Raw genomic sequence first — 15,748 nt, 5'->3', positions numbered from 1 at the left:
TAAATCGCAACCTTCACAGCAAAATGTTTTGTACAGAGTAAACTCAAAGTTTGATTTTTCCTAACGTTTGTGATATTAAGTCATCAAATAGGAAAGATGGTCAATACAGATAGAAAATATCTTAACATGAATAAACATATAGTTTTATTATAGTGTTTGTTCTGGACCTGGAATGTTTACTGTTATCTAATGTGCAAATAATAGGTTTATTGTTACATACAAATCCCCTGTGTATCATTTCTCTCACAGATAAGTAAGTAAACAAACTTTGTAATGAACATTCGGTAAGCCCATATAGTAGATGCTTGGTTAAAGATGAGAATGAAAAAGAATATTTGATTAACAGAGATCAAGCTTTCACTGGTGTTTCACATATTAGTTGCTAAATTTGTTGATTTCCTTGATAGTTATAAGTCTCTCACTTTTGGACACATAATTTCACTCATGTGACTGTTTCAATATTATAATGATTAAGCTGCATAGAGTATTACATTTATAGAAGCAATTAAGAAATATTTTAAAAAATGATGCCAGCTGGTAATTAATAATTTAAAACGTCCAGTAACCATAGTTCTTTTGAATTATTTATAAATTTAATGAATGTCATTAATCTTACATCTTCGCCCGCCAATATTCCGGACACCAAAACCTAGAAATTGCTTATTGATATAAAAATAATAAAAACATGTGCAAGTTTACACAATCATGCATTAATATTGGTGGTTACGTTGAATATTCTTTGTTTGTATTGAAAAGTAGTCATACATGTGACAGAAAAAAAACAATGCAGGTCAGGATTGATATGGAGACTTCTGAAATTTGGTCAGGAGTTTTGACTCAAAAGAGGTAGAATTTTCATCAATCCAAGGGCCCCGAGTGGCTGAGAGGTCTATAGCGCTCTCCGTTACAGATCACTGCCATCTCACCTCTGTATGCGTGGTTTCGAGTCTAGGATTCGGCTAACGTGGGTATGTGAGAAAGCTCGCCAGTAGCTTCTCGTGGGTCGGTGGTTCTTCCCCAGGGTTTTCCAGGGTTCTTTCTCTGCCATTAATATTGGCCGCCATGCATAGCATATCGTTGGCTGAAATATGGCGTTAAACACCACAACAACATTTTCATCAATCCAATTTTTAGCATGAAAATTGAAAAAAAATTGCAACTACTTAACAAATTTACATTTTTGTAATATTAAAGTATATACATCATCTCATCAAATTAGTCCTTTCACAGTAACTTGTTGCCATTTTTTTATCACCAGCAAATTTAGTTTTTCTTGGGGAAAATCGTTGCCTGGATTAAGTTAGTGGAAGTCATCATTGTTGATAATAACATCAAGATGTCATGCTTTTGGATCCAATTTGCCTGTGGAGTCCATCTGGATTTTTCTCAGAATGGAAAATATCCATTCAGTGTCTGCATTGGAACCAATGTCCATGCAACTTTGCTGAATCCACCAAGACACTTGTCATATCTAGACAGTCCTAATGAAACTGGTGCCTACATCCAGTATGATTGCTTCAGTAGCCATCTTAAACGTTTGCCATTGCTGTGGAATGGACAGTCATAGTCATATAGGTTTCCACAATGTCTACTTAATTCTAAATGAAAATGGTGGCCATCATACATACAATATGATATCTGATAAAGGAGAGAACTATTAAACTTAGTGATAGCTATGGAATTAGAGGAAATTCATTTGTAGGATACAACTGATATAATTTAGTCTCACTTTCATTTGACAAGTTCTCAAGGCAATGATTTTAAAATTTGTCAAAAAGTAGCATTCCAAACTAGAAAAAAGAAACAATATCTTTTGAGTGTTTTATCAACGTTTCCTTCCAAGTCGTATATTTGTGCGTGGATGATCCACATTATGTAACATGAACCAGATACATCTGACTGGTCATAGGCAGTTAGATGTGAGTCATGACATTCCACCTAACATAAACTTTGTCTCTTTCAGACAAACTGCATCAGAACGTTCTCAGTCGATGTCTGCCAAAACTGGTGCAGGATCTTGATTTCAGCACTGTCTCCGATCACATTATCTCTGAAGGATGTCTTGATAGTGTGATAGTGCGGGACATCAAGGTAAAAATATTAATACCAACATACAGAATGAAAATGCAAATATTTTCTTTAAGCTAATGAATGTCATATCAATTATTCACACAGAACAAGCAGATTTTTTCTTTTATTTTATGCTCAACTGCTTGTTCTCTGCATTGTGAAAAATAAGACGTTTTACACCAAAACACCCATAGAAAATTGTCTGGTAAAAAACTATACTTTTTCGATACAAACATCCCATCATAAAATTGTTTTGAAAAACAAAACCTCCCAAACATCCCAATATAAACGTTTTAAGAAAACACGATTCTTCCATCAAATACTTTGCCAATTCACAGTAATATCAGGACTTCTTCTACCTCATAAATTCAGCCCTCCTACAGATGTGGAAATATAGAATCTATGTTGGAATTTGGATGGAGACAAGGAAATCCCAGTCTAGGACATAGCCTCATGGAAGACAAATAATGTAACCCCGCGACTGGGATTACATTGTCTCGGTCCAAACCCCAGTGTAGAGTATTTTTCTCACCCAATATATTCCTTTAAAGTAAAAAGAACTCTTCACTAGTGTTACGACCCAATGTTTACATGTGGCGCATGAATACAAATATGTTAATGAGGGCTGTGGTGTGACCATTGTGTCCGAAGTACACAGTTTATACACGTGAGCAAAGAAAAATAAAAACAAAATGTTGCATAGTAATGAGGTATTATCACATTTAATATGTGGATGCTATATGAAATTGACAATAAATAATTAATATTTATTACAAGAAACTGTTTCATTTTCATTAGTTCCAATTTTGAAAAGTTATATTGTAAATAATGAAACAATACTGGTATTAAGCGCTATTGTAGTTATACTTAGTGCCAGCTGTAACAAAGAGTAACATTTTGCATTAGATTATTCATGGGTAATTAGTGATCTGTGTCACTATCGTTAATAGCTCTCCTTTTCTTTGGAGGAGGTGAAACTGTTTGTGACATACTTGTGTTGTCCTTAATAATGATTGTAAAATTACCTCAGTGTATAAAAGACCCCCCAAATACGGACCCTAGTGGATAACCATGTGCTAAACTTTCAAGGTCACAGATTCTTTGAAGATGTATTTTTCTGTCTCGGAAATATGGCAAGTGCTACAGCGAAATTTGCTTATGGATTAATATGTTGACTTATACATGATTCCTTCTGGCTGGTAAGTGCATTATTTGTCATTAAATATTTTACGTATATTTTTGATTCAACTGGGGTACAATGGAGATGCTTAACAAAATTAGAATAAAGCTTGTTTGACATAACACATTTCTGGCTGTTACCAAGTTTTCCATAGTTGCTAAGAGAGTTGGGAGGCTATGAAGTGTATAGGTATATACTCTTTGTGCATGGAACAGTGTTTTCTGTCATATTTCATTTCACACAGTAGTGAGAATTTTATCCTATCTGTAGCACAGTCAATTTTCAGATCAGCGTCATTATGTATGGAAATTCGATAGGTGGCAACCTGATTATTTTTGGAGATTTCATCTTTCACTTTGCCTATCCCGGAAACCCAAACACATCAAAACTCCTAGATTCCATTAATGTTTTCAACCTCAGTCAGTTAACCAACCCACCCTTAAACATGGTCATATTTTAGACTGGATTCTTTATAGACCTGATGATAACATTCTACGGTCCTCGCTGGTATCCCATGACCTTGCATCAGACCACTTCTGCATTATATGCCATCTTGATGTATCAGCCCCTAACCATCCACCTTTATCAGCTACTAAGAGAAACCTCCGTATGATAAATAGAAACAAACTAATGCATGACATCCAAGCAAACGTAACAACTTGCTTACCTCCTACAGCAGAACATTTCGATAACTGCCTGCATTCATTGCTCGACAAATATGCCCCAGCTACCAAGTGCAGATTATCAATTCAAAAGTGTTCTCCATGGTATAGCAGTGTTAGGGACCAGCTTCACACTGCTAAAAGAGACCGCTGTAAAGCTGAGAGGCTTTGGCTTTCCATCAGACTCGCTATTCATAAGCAAATCTATGAAGCAGCTAAGAAGAATGTCACAAATATAGTCCATGCAGTGAAATCAGCCCACTACACTACTAAGATCATGGAAAGTTCCAGCTGCAAAGAGCTCTTTGAGATTACTAACAAGCTAATGTCAAGGAACAAATCAACGCCATTTCCAACTACCTTCTCTCCAGTTGACCTTCCGGACATGTTTGCAAATTTCTTCCGTGACAAAGTACAAACCATTAGAGATAAGCTTGGCACCACAATTTCAATTGACTAGTCGCCACCATACAGTTGGGATACAGAATTTGAGCAGCAGCCATTAGCAGCATTTGAACCTGTCTCTATGGATTTCGTACGTACAGTCATGATGAAGAGTACACCAAAGTCATGTCAACTGGATCCAATACCAACACTACTGCTGCTTGAGTGCTTAAATCCAGTATTGCCTTCACTAATTGGTGTTATTAATACCTCTCTCTCATCCGGGGAATTCCCATCATTTTTCAAAACTGCCATTGTAAAGCCTCTGCTGAAGAAACCAACACTAGACCATAACGATTTAAAGAATTTCCGCCTAGTTTCTAATCTCCCATTCATATCGAAAATCTTAGAAAAGGTTGTTTTATCTCAGCTTGTATCTCATCTGAATTCAAAGTCTTTTTAGCAATGTACAGTCTGGATATCGCCCTTGCCACAGTACTGAAACTACTTTTCTAAAAGTAGTTAATGACATTCTCTCTGCTTTGGATAGCGGAAAGATTACAGTCCTCACCCTCCTTGATTTGTCTGCAGCATTTGACACAATAGACCATGATATATTACTTCACTGTCTCCAGCATGTATTTGGCATTCATGATACAGCCTTACTGTGGTTCAAGTCCTACTTGGTCAACAGGACACAAATTGTATCTGCAAATGGAATACAGTCCAGCCAAGTTGATCTATGTTGTGGTGTTTCACAGGGGTCTGTTCTTGGACCTGTTCTGTTCATTATATACACACAGTCGCTCTCAAGTGTCATTGATCATCATCCAGTGTCTCACCATTTGTATGCTGATGACACCCAAATATACAAATCTAGCCACCCAACTGAAGTTGATGCTACCATCCAAGGTGTAGAGAGGTGCATTTCGGATGTGAAATCATGGATGACATGTAACAAGCTGCAGATGAATGATGCTGAAACTTAGGCCATTCTGATCACAACACAAAAACTTTCACATTCACGTCCTTTACCTCAAAGAATAAATATCAGCAACACGAACATTAAATTCACACAATCAGTACAAAACCTAGGTGTTGCTCTGGACAGTACTCTCACATTGCACCAACATGTCATGAACATATGCAAGGCTGCCTATCTTGAGCTGAAACGCATCAGCTCCATTCGCAAATATCTTTCAGGTGATACCACTAAAACACTTGTATGTTCATTAGTACTTTCAAGACTGGACTATCGTAATTCAATTCTGTCTGGTTCATCTCAATATCTGCTCCAGATACTTCAAAAAGTTCAAAACGCAGCTGCTCGAATCATACTTAGAGTTCCACGATCAGAGCACACCTCCCCGCTGCTCTGTACCCTACACTGGCTATCCATTCGATCCAGAATCAAACACAAAATTTGTTCTCTGTGCTACGTTTCACTGTCGGGCTCTAGTCCAACATAACCTATCCGACCTCACCCATGTGTATACACCATCAAGATACTTACGCTCCTCTTCTGATAATTGTATACTCATTATTCCCACTGTGAAAACAAAGTCATATGGACAGTGTTCTTTTGCAAACCAGGGCCCAGCAATGTGGAATAAATTGTCCACTGAACTTAGACACAAAGACACAGTGATCCCATTCAAGAGTGCTCTCAGAACTCACTTATTTCAACTGCAAGGAACAAACTTAAAGACCTAATAATGTTTCCTACCTTAAATATTCTCAGCATGTTTTCTAATTTCATGGCGTTTGTTTTTGTAATCATATCATTATATATGTTTTTAATCTTATAGGTGATGTCAAAGTCCTCATTCTTATTATTATTATATGTAGCTAACAATATATAATTTGTGTTACACAAGTATTTAAAACTAGTTAGGTAGCTTTAGCTACATTTAATGATGCTGACCTGAAAATTTACTGAGCTAGGCCTGCATATAGGATAAAATTGACCATACTGTGTGGAACGAACTTGCATAATATCAAAAAGCTCGCCACCATATGCGCGTGTCTTTGTCTCTCTAGAAATGTTTTTGTATGGTGTGTTCTCAAAGATGGATTGACCTTAAGTTACTATGTTTTTATTGTTGTTGTTGTTTGATTTTAGAACAACTAAGTTAGGCACATCAGAAGACAACAAGGGTTTCTCTTTTTAAAAGTAGTTTTGAGATCGTGGACACCTTGACTGAGATGACTGGTCTGAAATGACTAGACTGAGAGAAGAAAATATTAGCAAAACAGCTAGATTTCTCTGTCGCATGCATGAAAAAGGTCTGTATAATTTGTACAGAAAGAGGGAAGTAACTCTTACATATTACCTCTTTTATCCTGCTTTGTGGTGTTTTGCTGCAAAATAACAACAGGGTTTTGAGAAGCCATGTTTTTTTTAACCTTTTCTTTTAGCCATCCTATGGTCTTTTTCATGGTACAGTGATTAAAATGGCGACCTGGTAATAACAAGGTCGTATTCAGAAAAGTCAACTTCTTTTCTCTTTTCTTCTTATTTGTTCAGATCACAAAGTACAGCCTATCATGCAGATGTGCCTAGCCTTGTCATAAATATGTTGTCCCATCTGTAGTATAAGGTGGACAGACAAGTCATCAAAATTTGTACTGAATGTGGTTTCTGTTTCACCTCTGTTGGGTTTGGTCGCTCATGCAGTGTATCACTTAGAGAAGGCCAAGAATGATGAACCTTGGGATGCGGTCAGTCTCAACTCTGAATTCATTAATAGGGTGGTTCAACAAGCTATATCTAGCATGCCAACATCCTCCTATAACCTAGATAATATGAAGGGTTACTCGAATGCAATCTGCATCACTCAAACCACTTCACATAGCAACGTTTCTCACCCTTATTTCTGGTTCCAACTCGTACTTGGGAAACATGTAGAGGAAATCATGAAACAGCACAGGAATTGCCTCTAAATTGTTGGTATTAATCCATTCTTGGATTGCCTTTACAGTGAGTGTCGTCAGAGATCAGATGACAAGCTTTATAGATATGATATAGGTTGAATTCATACCTGATAAGCATATAGGGTTAAAGCATTCAGTTGGATATAGTGTAATACTACTTCTTGCAGACAGGCAGGGAGGGGAGAAAGAAAACGGGTTTTCTCCACCTCTATGCCTCCAAAACCCAAATAATGACTTGTTCCCTCTACCATCCCATGGCAGTCCTTAAGTGGGTGCTAGTCTGTTCAACTGCTCATGGACATATTTATTCCATCATGACCAGCGGTTAATTCAGGTGGTTTCAGAAGGGTACCATGATTCATTCAGCCATCCTTCTTCCCTCTCATCATCCCCCGTCATCACGGAGAATTGGACTAAACCATTGCAGCATATTTATAAAAAAGGCCTCAGAGTTCAAAATGGAAGCGGCAAGGTCCATTTATCCATCAAACTCCACGAGTAAACAATAAATGTGGATCTGACCTCTCCAAAGCAGCAGTGGATCTCCTGAATCTAGACCACATTTGAAGAAGTTCTTTGCTGATGACTCTTATGGTGTCCAATTTCTTGTCCATTTGATCAACATAAATCAAGCATTTCCATAACAGAGAAATGGCTGGCTTTTTAAATTCCATTATAAACCTGATAAACATGGGTCAAAATATGTTAAAACACTAGCTTGTCAGATTGGGAGCCCACATGCTATCAGACCAGATGGTCACTGGCCAATGGACATACTAAGACAGAACAATTCGTATCATTCTCTTAGAATTAAAGGCAGGACCGTCTTCATTTGAAAGCAGTTCTAATAATGTCAGACAAGACAGTGATGGTCAATTGCTTTCGGAAATGAGGTGGAACAAAGTGTTTGTATTGATATTGGACTACATTTGTTCCTGTTTCCGAACATCAAATAAACAATTAGGTACCACACATTACAGGCAGGCTCAAAGTTTTTTTTCTGTTCTCTATAATGTGTGGGGCCAACAGAAGGCAGACCTGTTTGCAACAATATGGGACAAAATGCTTACCCTCTTCATCATCCATTCCCTGATAAATGCATGGGCTGTCAACACCCTTTCAATCAACTAGGAGGAAATCCTCCAGCAGTTCTCAAGGTTAAGCCAAAAGATGATGAGTACTGATTGAAAAGTAATTTTAATTGCCCCTCTCTGATAATACAGTTTGTGGGTCACCAATCTGCTTGACATGACAAGATATATGCCCTCTAATTTCCTAGCAACCCCAACGTTTTTCAGATAGTCACTAATGATTCACCAATATCCAGCGAAAGTTCTACATTATGTGTGTCTCTTCAAGACTGAATGAATTCCATGTTCTGTCTACAGATCCAAACTACCTGCAGTTTTGTTCTGACAGTTCAGTCATTTTTATTGACAGAACCAGGTTTCATCGATAAGAACAGGTTTCCATCTACTTGCAACCAGAAAATGACTTCATGACACCACCGAATGATCAATACTTTGAGCTACATGCTCTCCAAATTTATCTGAAGTGCACGATGTCCATTAGATTTAGGCATCAGGGTCATTTCCTCCCATTAATAGCAGGGAAACAGGATATAACCATCATAAGCATTGTTGTCCAGGCTAAAGGGAGTCGTCCTGTCAGCATACTGATCTCTCACACGAACAGGTACGTCTAATGAGGATTTTGTCTCATGAACTATGAGCTGTTTCTATGAGACTTGCCTTTGAACGGTTGCTAAGCATGTCTAGTTAATTTTGTCCTTGAGTGACATGGCCTCACAAATCATGAAGTTGAAACAAGTTGGTCTCATGACTGCTACACCGACCGTCACTCCTGACACAATCACATCTTCTGATAGGACATGTCAACTTTTGCTGGATTAGCCTGGGAAAAGCCATCCATTGTAATGATGGATCAAGTGCAGGAGTCCACAGGATAGTTCCTTGCGCATGTATATGAACAACCATTGTTAGGACAGTTTTACCCTGAAGAGTAGAGAATTATTTTGACCCTACTGGGTGCTTTTAGGTAGAGATTGGATGCTCTGCATTTCTTCTTTCACTTACATTCTCTCCAAATATGAATGTGACTGGATAATGTATTTGACTGAGATAGGACATTTTATGGTAAAATATGTTCCTCCAAAAATTATTATCCAGTCACATTGCTATAAATCCGTTCATCCCTCCATGCAATACAAGCATTCTGTCTGTCTAAGAGAGTGTTGAAGTTAAACCTGATGACAGCCTGTATACAGAACATCATCTAGCATGGTAAGGGATAATCTACAAGAGTTACTTCCCTTTGTCTATCCCAAAGTATAACCATATATAGGAAGCATTTATGTGAGGGTTGAATTCAGGAGGTAGCAGAGTAATTCCTAACACAAATGTGATTGGGTCAGTAATTTTGGAGCAACATAATTTACTGTAAAATGTTCTTTTTTACTCCCAAAAATTCAAACAGAAATGTGTTTTGAAAACACGATTTTCAAAAAATCTTAGTAGAAAAATGAAAAGAGATACCTTTTGACATGATGTTACGTTAACTTGCATAGCCATTAGATAATTATGCTTAGTACTTCAGGAAAACTATCACCAGTTGATTTTCATAGAGGCAGTTTAGAGTTAAATCCATACTGCTTGTAATATACCCACACTAGCTAGGATGATGTCTAAAAAATCCTTTGTGGTAGAACCCATAAGGTTAATTTGCATCTATGAAGTAAATGAAGTGGAACAACCCAATTTAAGATAATACTGCCCTGGATCATGTGATTGCAAGCTGACTTGAGCAGGGCAGGACAATACATTTGTTTATTTTACCAATGATCATGTCGGCATGGTCAACTGGCTTCATTTATTATAAGTGGTTTGATGTTAATTATACTATATGTGGCTTGATGTGAATTATACTATATGTGGCTTGATGTGAATTATACTATATGCGGCTTGATGTGAATTATACTGTATGTGGCTTGATGTGAATTATACAGCATGTGGCTTGATGTGAATTATACTGTATGTGGCTTGATGTGAATTATACAGTATGCGGCTTGATGTGAATTATACTATATGTGGCTTGACGTGTATTATACAATATGTGGCTTGATGTGAATTATACTATATGTGGCTTGATGTGAATTATACTATATGTGGCTTGATGTGAATTATACTATATGTGGCTTGATGTGAATTATACTATATGTGGCTTGATGTGAATTATACTGTATGTGACTTGATGTGAATTATACTATATGTGGCTTGATGTGAATTATACTATATATTATACTATATGTGGCTTGATGTGTATTATACTATATGTGGCTTGATGTGAATTATACTATATATTATACTATATGTGGCTTGATGTGAATTATACTGTATGTGGCTTGATGTGAATTATACTATATATATTATACTATATGTGGCTTGATGTGAATTATACTATATGTGGCTTGATGTGAATTATACTATATGTGGCTTGATGTGAATTATACTATATGTGGCTTGATGTGAATTATACTATATGTGACTTGATGTGAATTATACTGTATGTGAGCAGAAGTAATTCCATAAGGATTAAAGTTGTTAATTGTTTATGGTTCGATTTCTAAAAAGACAGGGCCAGATGTAATAGTATCACAAAACATTCCTTGATGGTTGGAAACAGGAACTTCAAAGGTTGCAAGCAAGATCAACAAGACACGAATATGCTTTCTTTTATTCCTCTAAAGCTGATTTTTAAGTCTGTTATGGAAGCAAGAATGACATCTTGTGCCATGCAAAAACCATGCAAAAACCAATCTCATAAAAACATAATGTGACAAATAATATACCATAACTGAAATCTTTCTTTGCAGAATCGGCCTGAAATAGGGACAACATTGCACATGCCTATCCTCTATTTGCACACTGTATAGCCACATAATCTCTTGATTCTGGTAGGAGATTATATTTCAGATCTGGTCAGAATAATTTACCCAGACTGATAAATTGCAAACAAGTTCTCTTGCATATGGACAAAACTCCTCACATGGTGCTCATTGTTTTGTTCATAAGAAATCATAATCGTATCATAATAATGATAATTGAGTTGTAAGTGACGATTTGCATAGTGTGACAAGTGATAATGATTTTATGCAATATGAACCAACTTGAAAAACAGATAAAAACACCACTGAATCTGTTTTGATCCTTTGTAAACATGAATAAATACATTGCATATCGTTGACTAATAGTTTAATTAGTAATGTCTGGGATGAAATGAGTCTTTTGTCTTCATTTGTTATACTAGTAGGGATGAAATGATTCATCGATGCATCAATTCTTTTGCCATATTGATACACACATCAATGCAATAGGTGAACAGTTAATACAAAAACAATGCTTACCATATCCAGAATAACTTAATTTTATGCAATCACAAATAATTATTAATCATTTGCCATTCTATTCCTTATATTAAGTATTGAAAAACGTTTCAAAGTGTTTACTTTGTACGATTCTGCAGGATCAGAAAACAACATCTGACCAAATAAGGGAGCTCATAAGACGGATTCAGCAGAGAGGTCACAATACCTATGAAAAGTTTAAAAACTGCCTTGTCCTGGCCAATCAAGAAAATTTAAAAGACACCCTGGATAAAGTGGAGGCAGCACTTGCCGGACGAGTAAAAGGAAATGACGAAGCTCAAGCCACAGGTTGGTAACTACTTCAAATTAGTTTATGATATAGTCTTGATCAAGTAAGCCTAAGATATGGTCTAGATCAAGAGAGGTTACGATGTGGTCAATATTAAGTAAGGTCATATTGTCTAGATCACGTAAGGTCATATGGTCTAGATCAAGAGAGGTTTTGATGTGGTCTAGATTAAGAAATGTTATGATGTGGTCTAGATCAAGAGAAGTTATGATGTGGTTTAGATCAAGTAATGTCATATAGTCTAGATCAAGAGAGGTTATGATGCCTAGATCAAGTGAGGTTATGATATGGTCTAGATCAAGTAAGGTCATATGGTCTAGATCAAGTAAGGATAAGGTGTGGTCTAGATCAAGTAAGGTCATATGGTCTAGATCAAATGAGGATATGTTGTGGTCTAGATCAAGTGCAGCTATAGTATGGTGCCATATCTACTGTATTTTTATCATAATATGACTGACAATATTTTACTTTATTAAACATTTCATAATGAACCACTTAACCAGGTACATCTAAACTTGACAGATATAATCCTAGTATACTGGCTTTAATGTTTATACAGATGCTGTCAATCCACCATGGCACTAATAATAAACATATACAAACCATGAAATATGTCACCATTACTTAATATATTACAAACCTTTAAATATGGCATCAGTATTACTAAATATTTACAAACCTTTACATATGGCATTACATACATACAGACTATGATGTGGTCTAGATCAAGTAAGTCATATCGTCTAGATCAAGAGATGTTATGATGTGATCTAGATTAAATAAGGTCATATGGTCTAGATCAAGAGAGGTTATGATGTGGTCTAGATCAAATAAGATTATATGGTCTGTATCAAGAAAGGTTATGATGTGGTCTAGATTAAGTAAGGTTGTATGGTCTAGATCAAGAGAGGTTATGATGTGGTCTATATCAAGTAAGGTTATATGATCTAGGTCAAGTGTCATGATATGGTCTAGATCAAGAGAGGTTATGACGTGGTCTAGACTAAATAAGGTCATATGGTCTAGATCAAGAGAGGTTTTGATGTGGTCCAGATCAAGTAAGGTCATATGGTCTAGATCAGAAGAGGTTATGATGTGGTCTAGATCAAGTAAGTCGTATCAGCTAGATCAAGAGAGGTTATGATGTGGTCTAGATTAAATAAGGTCATATGGTCTAGATCAAGAGAGGTTATGATGTGGCCCAGATCAAGTAAGGTCATATGGTCTGGATCAAGAGAGGTTATTGTGTGGTCTAGATCAAGAGGTTATTGTGTGGTCTTGATCAAGAGGTTATGATATGGTCTAGATCAAGTGAGGTTATGATGTGGGCTAGATCAAGTAAGGTCACATGGTCTAGATCAAGAGAGGTTATGATGTGGTCTAGACCAGGTGGGGTTATGATATGGTCTAGATCAAGTGAAGCTATAGTATGGTGCCACATTTGCTGTTTTTATCATAATATGACTGTCAACATTTTACTTTTTTAAACATTTCATAACAAACCACTTAAACAGGTACATCTAAACTTTAAAGATGTAATCCTAGAATACTGACTTTAACGTTATACAGATGCTTTCAATTTACCATCCACCATGACACTAATAATAAACATATACTAACCATGAAATATGTCGCCATTACTTAATATATTACAAACCTTTAAACATGGCATCAGTATTGCTAAATATTTACAAACCTTTTCATATGGCACTAAATATATACAGACTTTTAAATGATGTATTGTCCGGAATGCTCAGCAGAATGTGAATATAATGCATCCCGACAGGAAGCTTTTCAATTTATACAAATGTTGATGATTTGCCATCAAGATTCTGTTGAGAAGGATATGCTTAACTTTCTTTTGCTGGACTTAACATCACAATGGCATCATGGAATTAACATCATAATGGCATCATGGACTTAACATCATAATGGCATCAAGTTTATACAAATTCTGATCCACTATTCAACATGGCCAATATAACAAAAAATACAAATCCTAAAAAGTGAATTTTTCCAGAAGATACCCAATAGAAATGATCAACATTCATAAAAAAGAATTCTGTCATGAAAGCTTTGCAGGTTTGTACAAAAGTTGATGAGTCACCATCAAATACCATTTTCATATTTTCTGGATAAGGAGTCTCAGGACTATCAAATTCCAGAATTCTACAGCGTCCCATGCATTTTCTAAGAATAGAAACCTTGGTCTAGAGGGTCCGTATAGTTGTTAATGCCAACGTGTAATCTTCTTTGTTTTATACCCATTTATACATTGATGAGACTAGATGTATAGCTAGATAATTGGATGGTCTGAGCTGTAGTGGTACGTGAAGAGTACTTGACGAATACACCTTTAATATATTAATTCATAAAGACAGATCTATCCTTGAAGGGTACATTACGCATAAACCTTTAATAGTTTAAGTCATTAAGACAGATTTGTAATTGAAGGGCACATTATGCACACACCCCTTTGATATTTCAAGTCATAAAGACGTACAATTTTGTCAAGATGACATTAACAAACAGCGAGATACAATCTTAAACTTTTTCTTATCTGCATCAACAGTTCCTTGGTGTTAACAAAAAGGTTTTCTAGACTCTTTTATCAATTCTCGTCATAGTTGTCATCATATTTCCTAGCTAAAGGTCAATGAAACACTTTGTTCTACATCAACCCAGTATATACTATTATACTGTTGGATTGGATGCAGCTAACAAACCTGATCCAATCAGATCCCTTGTTTCCTTTAAATTGGAAGGTTGTTAGAAATAATCATAGTGGACTCCATACACAATGACAAATGTAGCATGTAACTCTATCCATATGAAACATTTCAAATAGCTTCTAATTTTGAATTAATGCCAGTGGACATCATATAAGTCAGCTTATCAGATACATAATGGATCATGTAACAAGCTCTGTCATTGGCTAATTCATTTGTGTGTTATGACCAGGGATTCTGCAATAGGCCGGCTACATCTGTAATAAGTTGATGTTGACTTGTGAAGATAACCTGGCATTGATCTCTATTTGGCTAAGTCAGTTGATTGGTACAATGTCCCACTTACAGAATATGTATATATAATATATAATGACTATTTGGCTAAGGCAGTTGATTGGTACAATGTCCCACTTACAGAATATGTATATATAATATATAATGACTATTTGGCTAAGGCAGTTGATTGGTACAATGTCCCACTTACAGAATATGTATATATAATATATAATGACTATTTGGCTAAGGCAGTTGATTGGTACAATGTCCCACTTACAGAATATGTATATATAATATATAATGACTATTTGGCTAAGGCAGTTGATTGGTACAATGTCCCACTTACAGATTATGTATATATAATATATAATGACTATTAGGCTAAGGCAATTGATTGGTACAATGTCCCACTTACAGAATATGTATATATAATATATAATGACTATTTGGCTAAGGCAATTGATTGATACAATGCCACACTTACAGAACATGTACATATAATATATAATGACTATTTGGCTAAGGCAATTGATTGGTGCAATGTCCCACTTACAGAATATGTACATATAATATATAATGACTATTTGGCTAAGGCAATTGATTAGTACAATGCCACACTTACAGAATATGTATATATAATATATAATGACTATTTGGCTAAGGCAATTGATTGGTAGAATGTCCCACTTACATAATGTGTATATATAATATATAATGACTATTTGGATAAGGCAATTGATTGGTAGAATGTCCCACTTACATAATATGTATATATAATAT

General features: G+C 35.9%; 1 protein-coding gene across 1 annotated transcript in view; it reads left to right on the top strand.

Annotated features, from left to right (window-relative positions):
• LOC149772526 (uncharacterized) overlaps positions 1-11,962 on the top strand; it is a gene marked incomplete at its 3' end in the record, with an annotated part of 164,136 nt that extends 152,174 nt beyond the window's left edge. The window contains exons 15-16 of the mRNA XM_089947642.1: positions 1,964-2,091; positions 11,773-11,962. Of these exons, the coding sequence (XP_089803768.1) occupies positions 1,964-2,091; positions 11,773-11,962 (318 nt within the window). The remainder of the gene's footprint in view (positions 1-1,963; positions 2,092-11,772) is intronic.
• Between the last annotated feature and the right edge of the window lie 3,786 nt (positions 11,963-15,748).

This window comes from Sinohyriopsis cumingii, unplaced genomic scaffold (assembly GCF_028554795.1).
Source record: "Sinohyriopsis cumingii isolate HCF-2022 unplaced genomic scaffold, ASM2855479v2 utg001397l, whole genome shotgun sequence".
Lineage (NCBI taxonomy): Eukaryota > Metazoa > Mollusca > Bivalvia > Unionida > Unionidae > Sinohyriopsis > Sinohyriopsis cumingii.
Note: the sequence above shows the minus strand (reverse complement) of the source record. Positions and strands in the feature narration are given on the sequence as shown.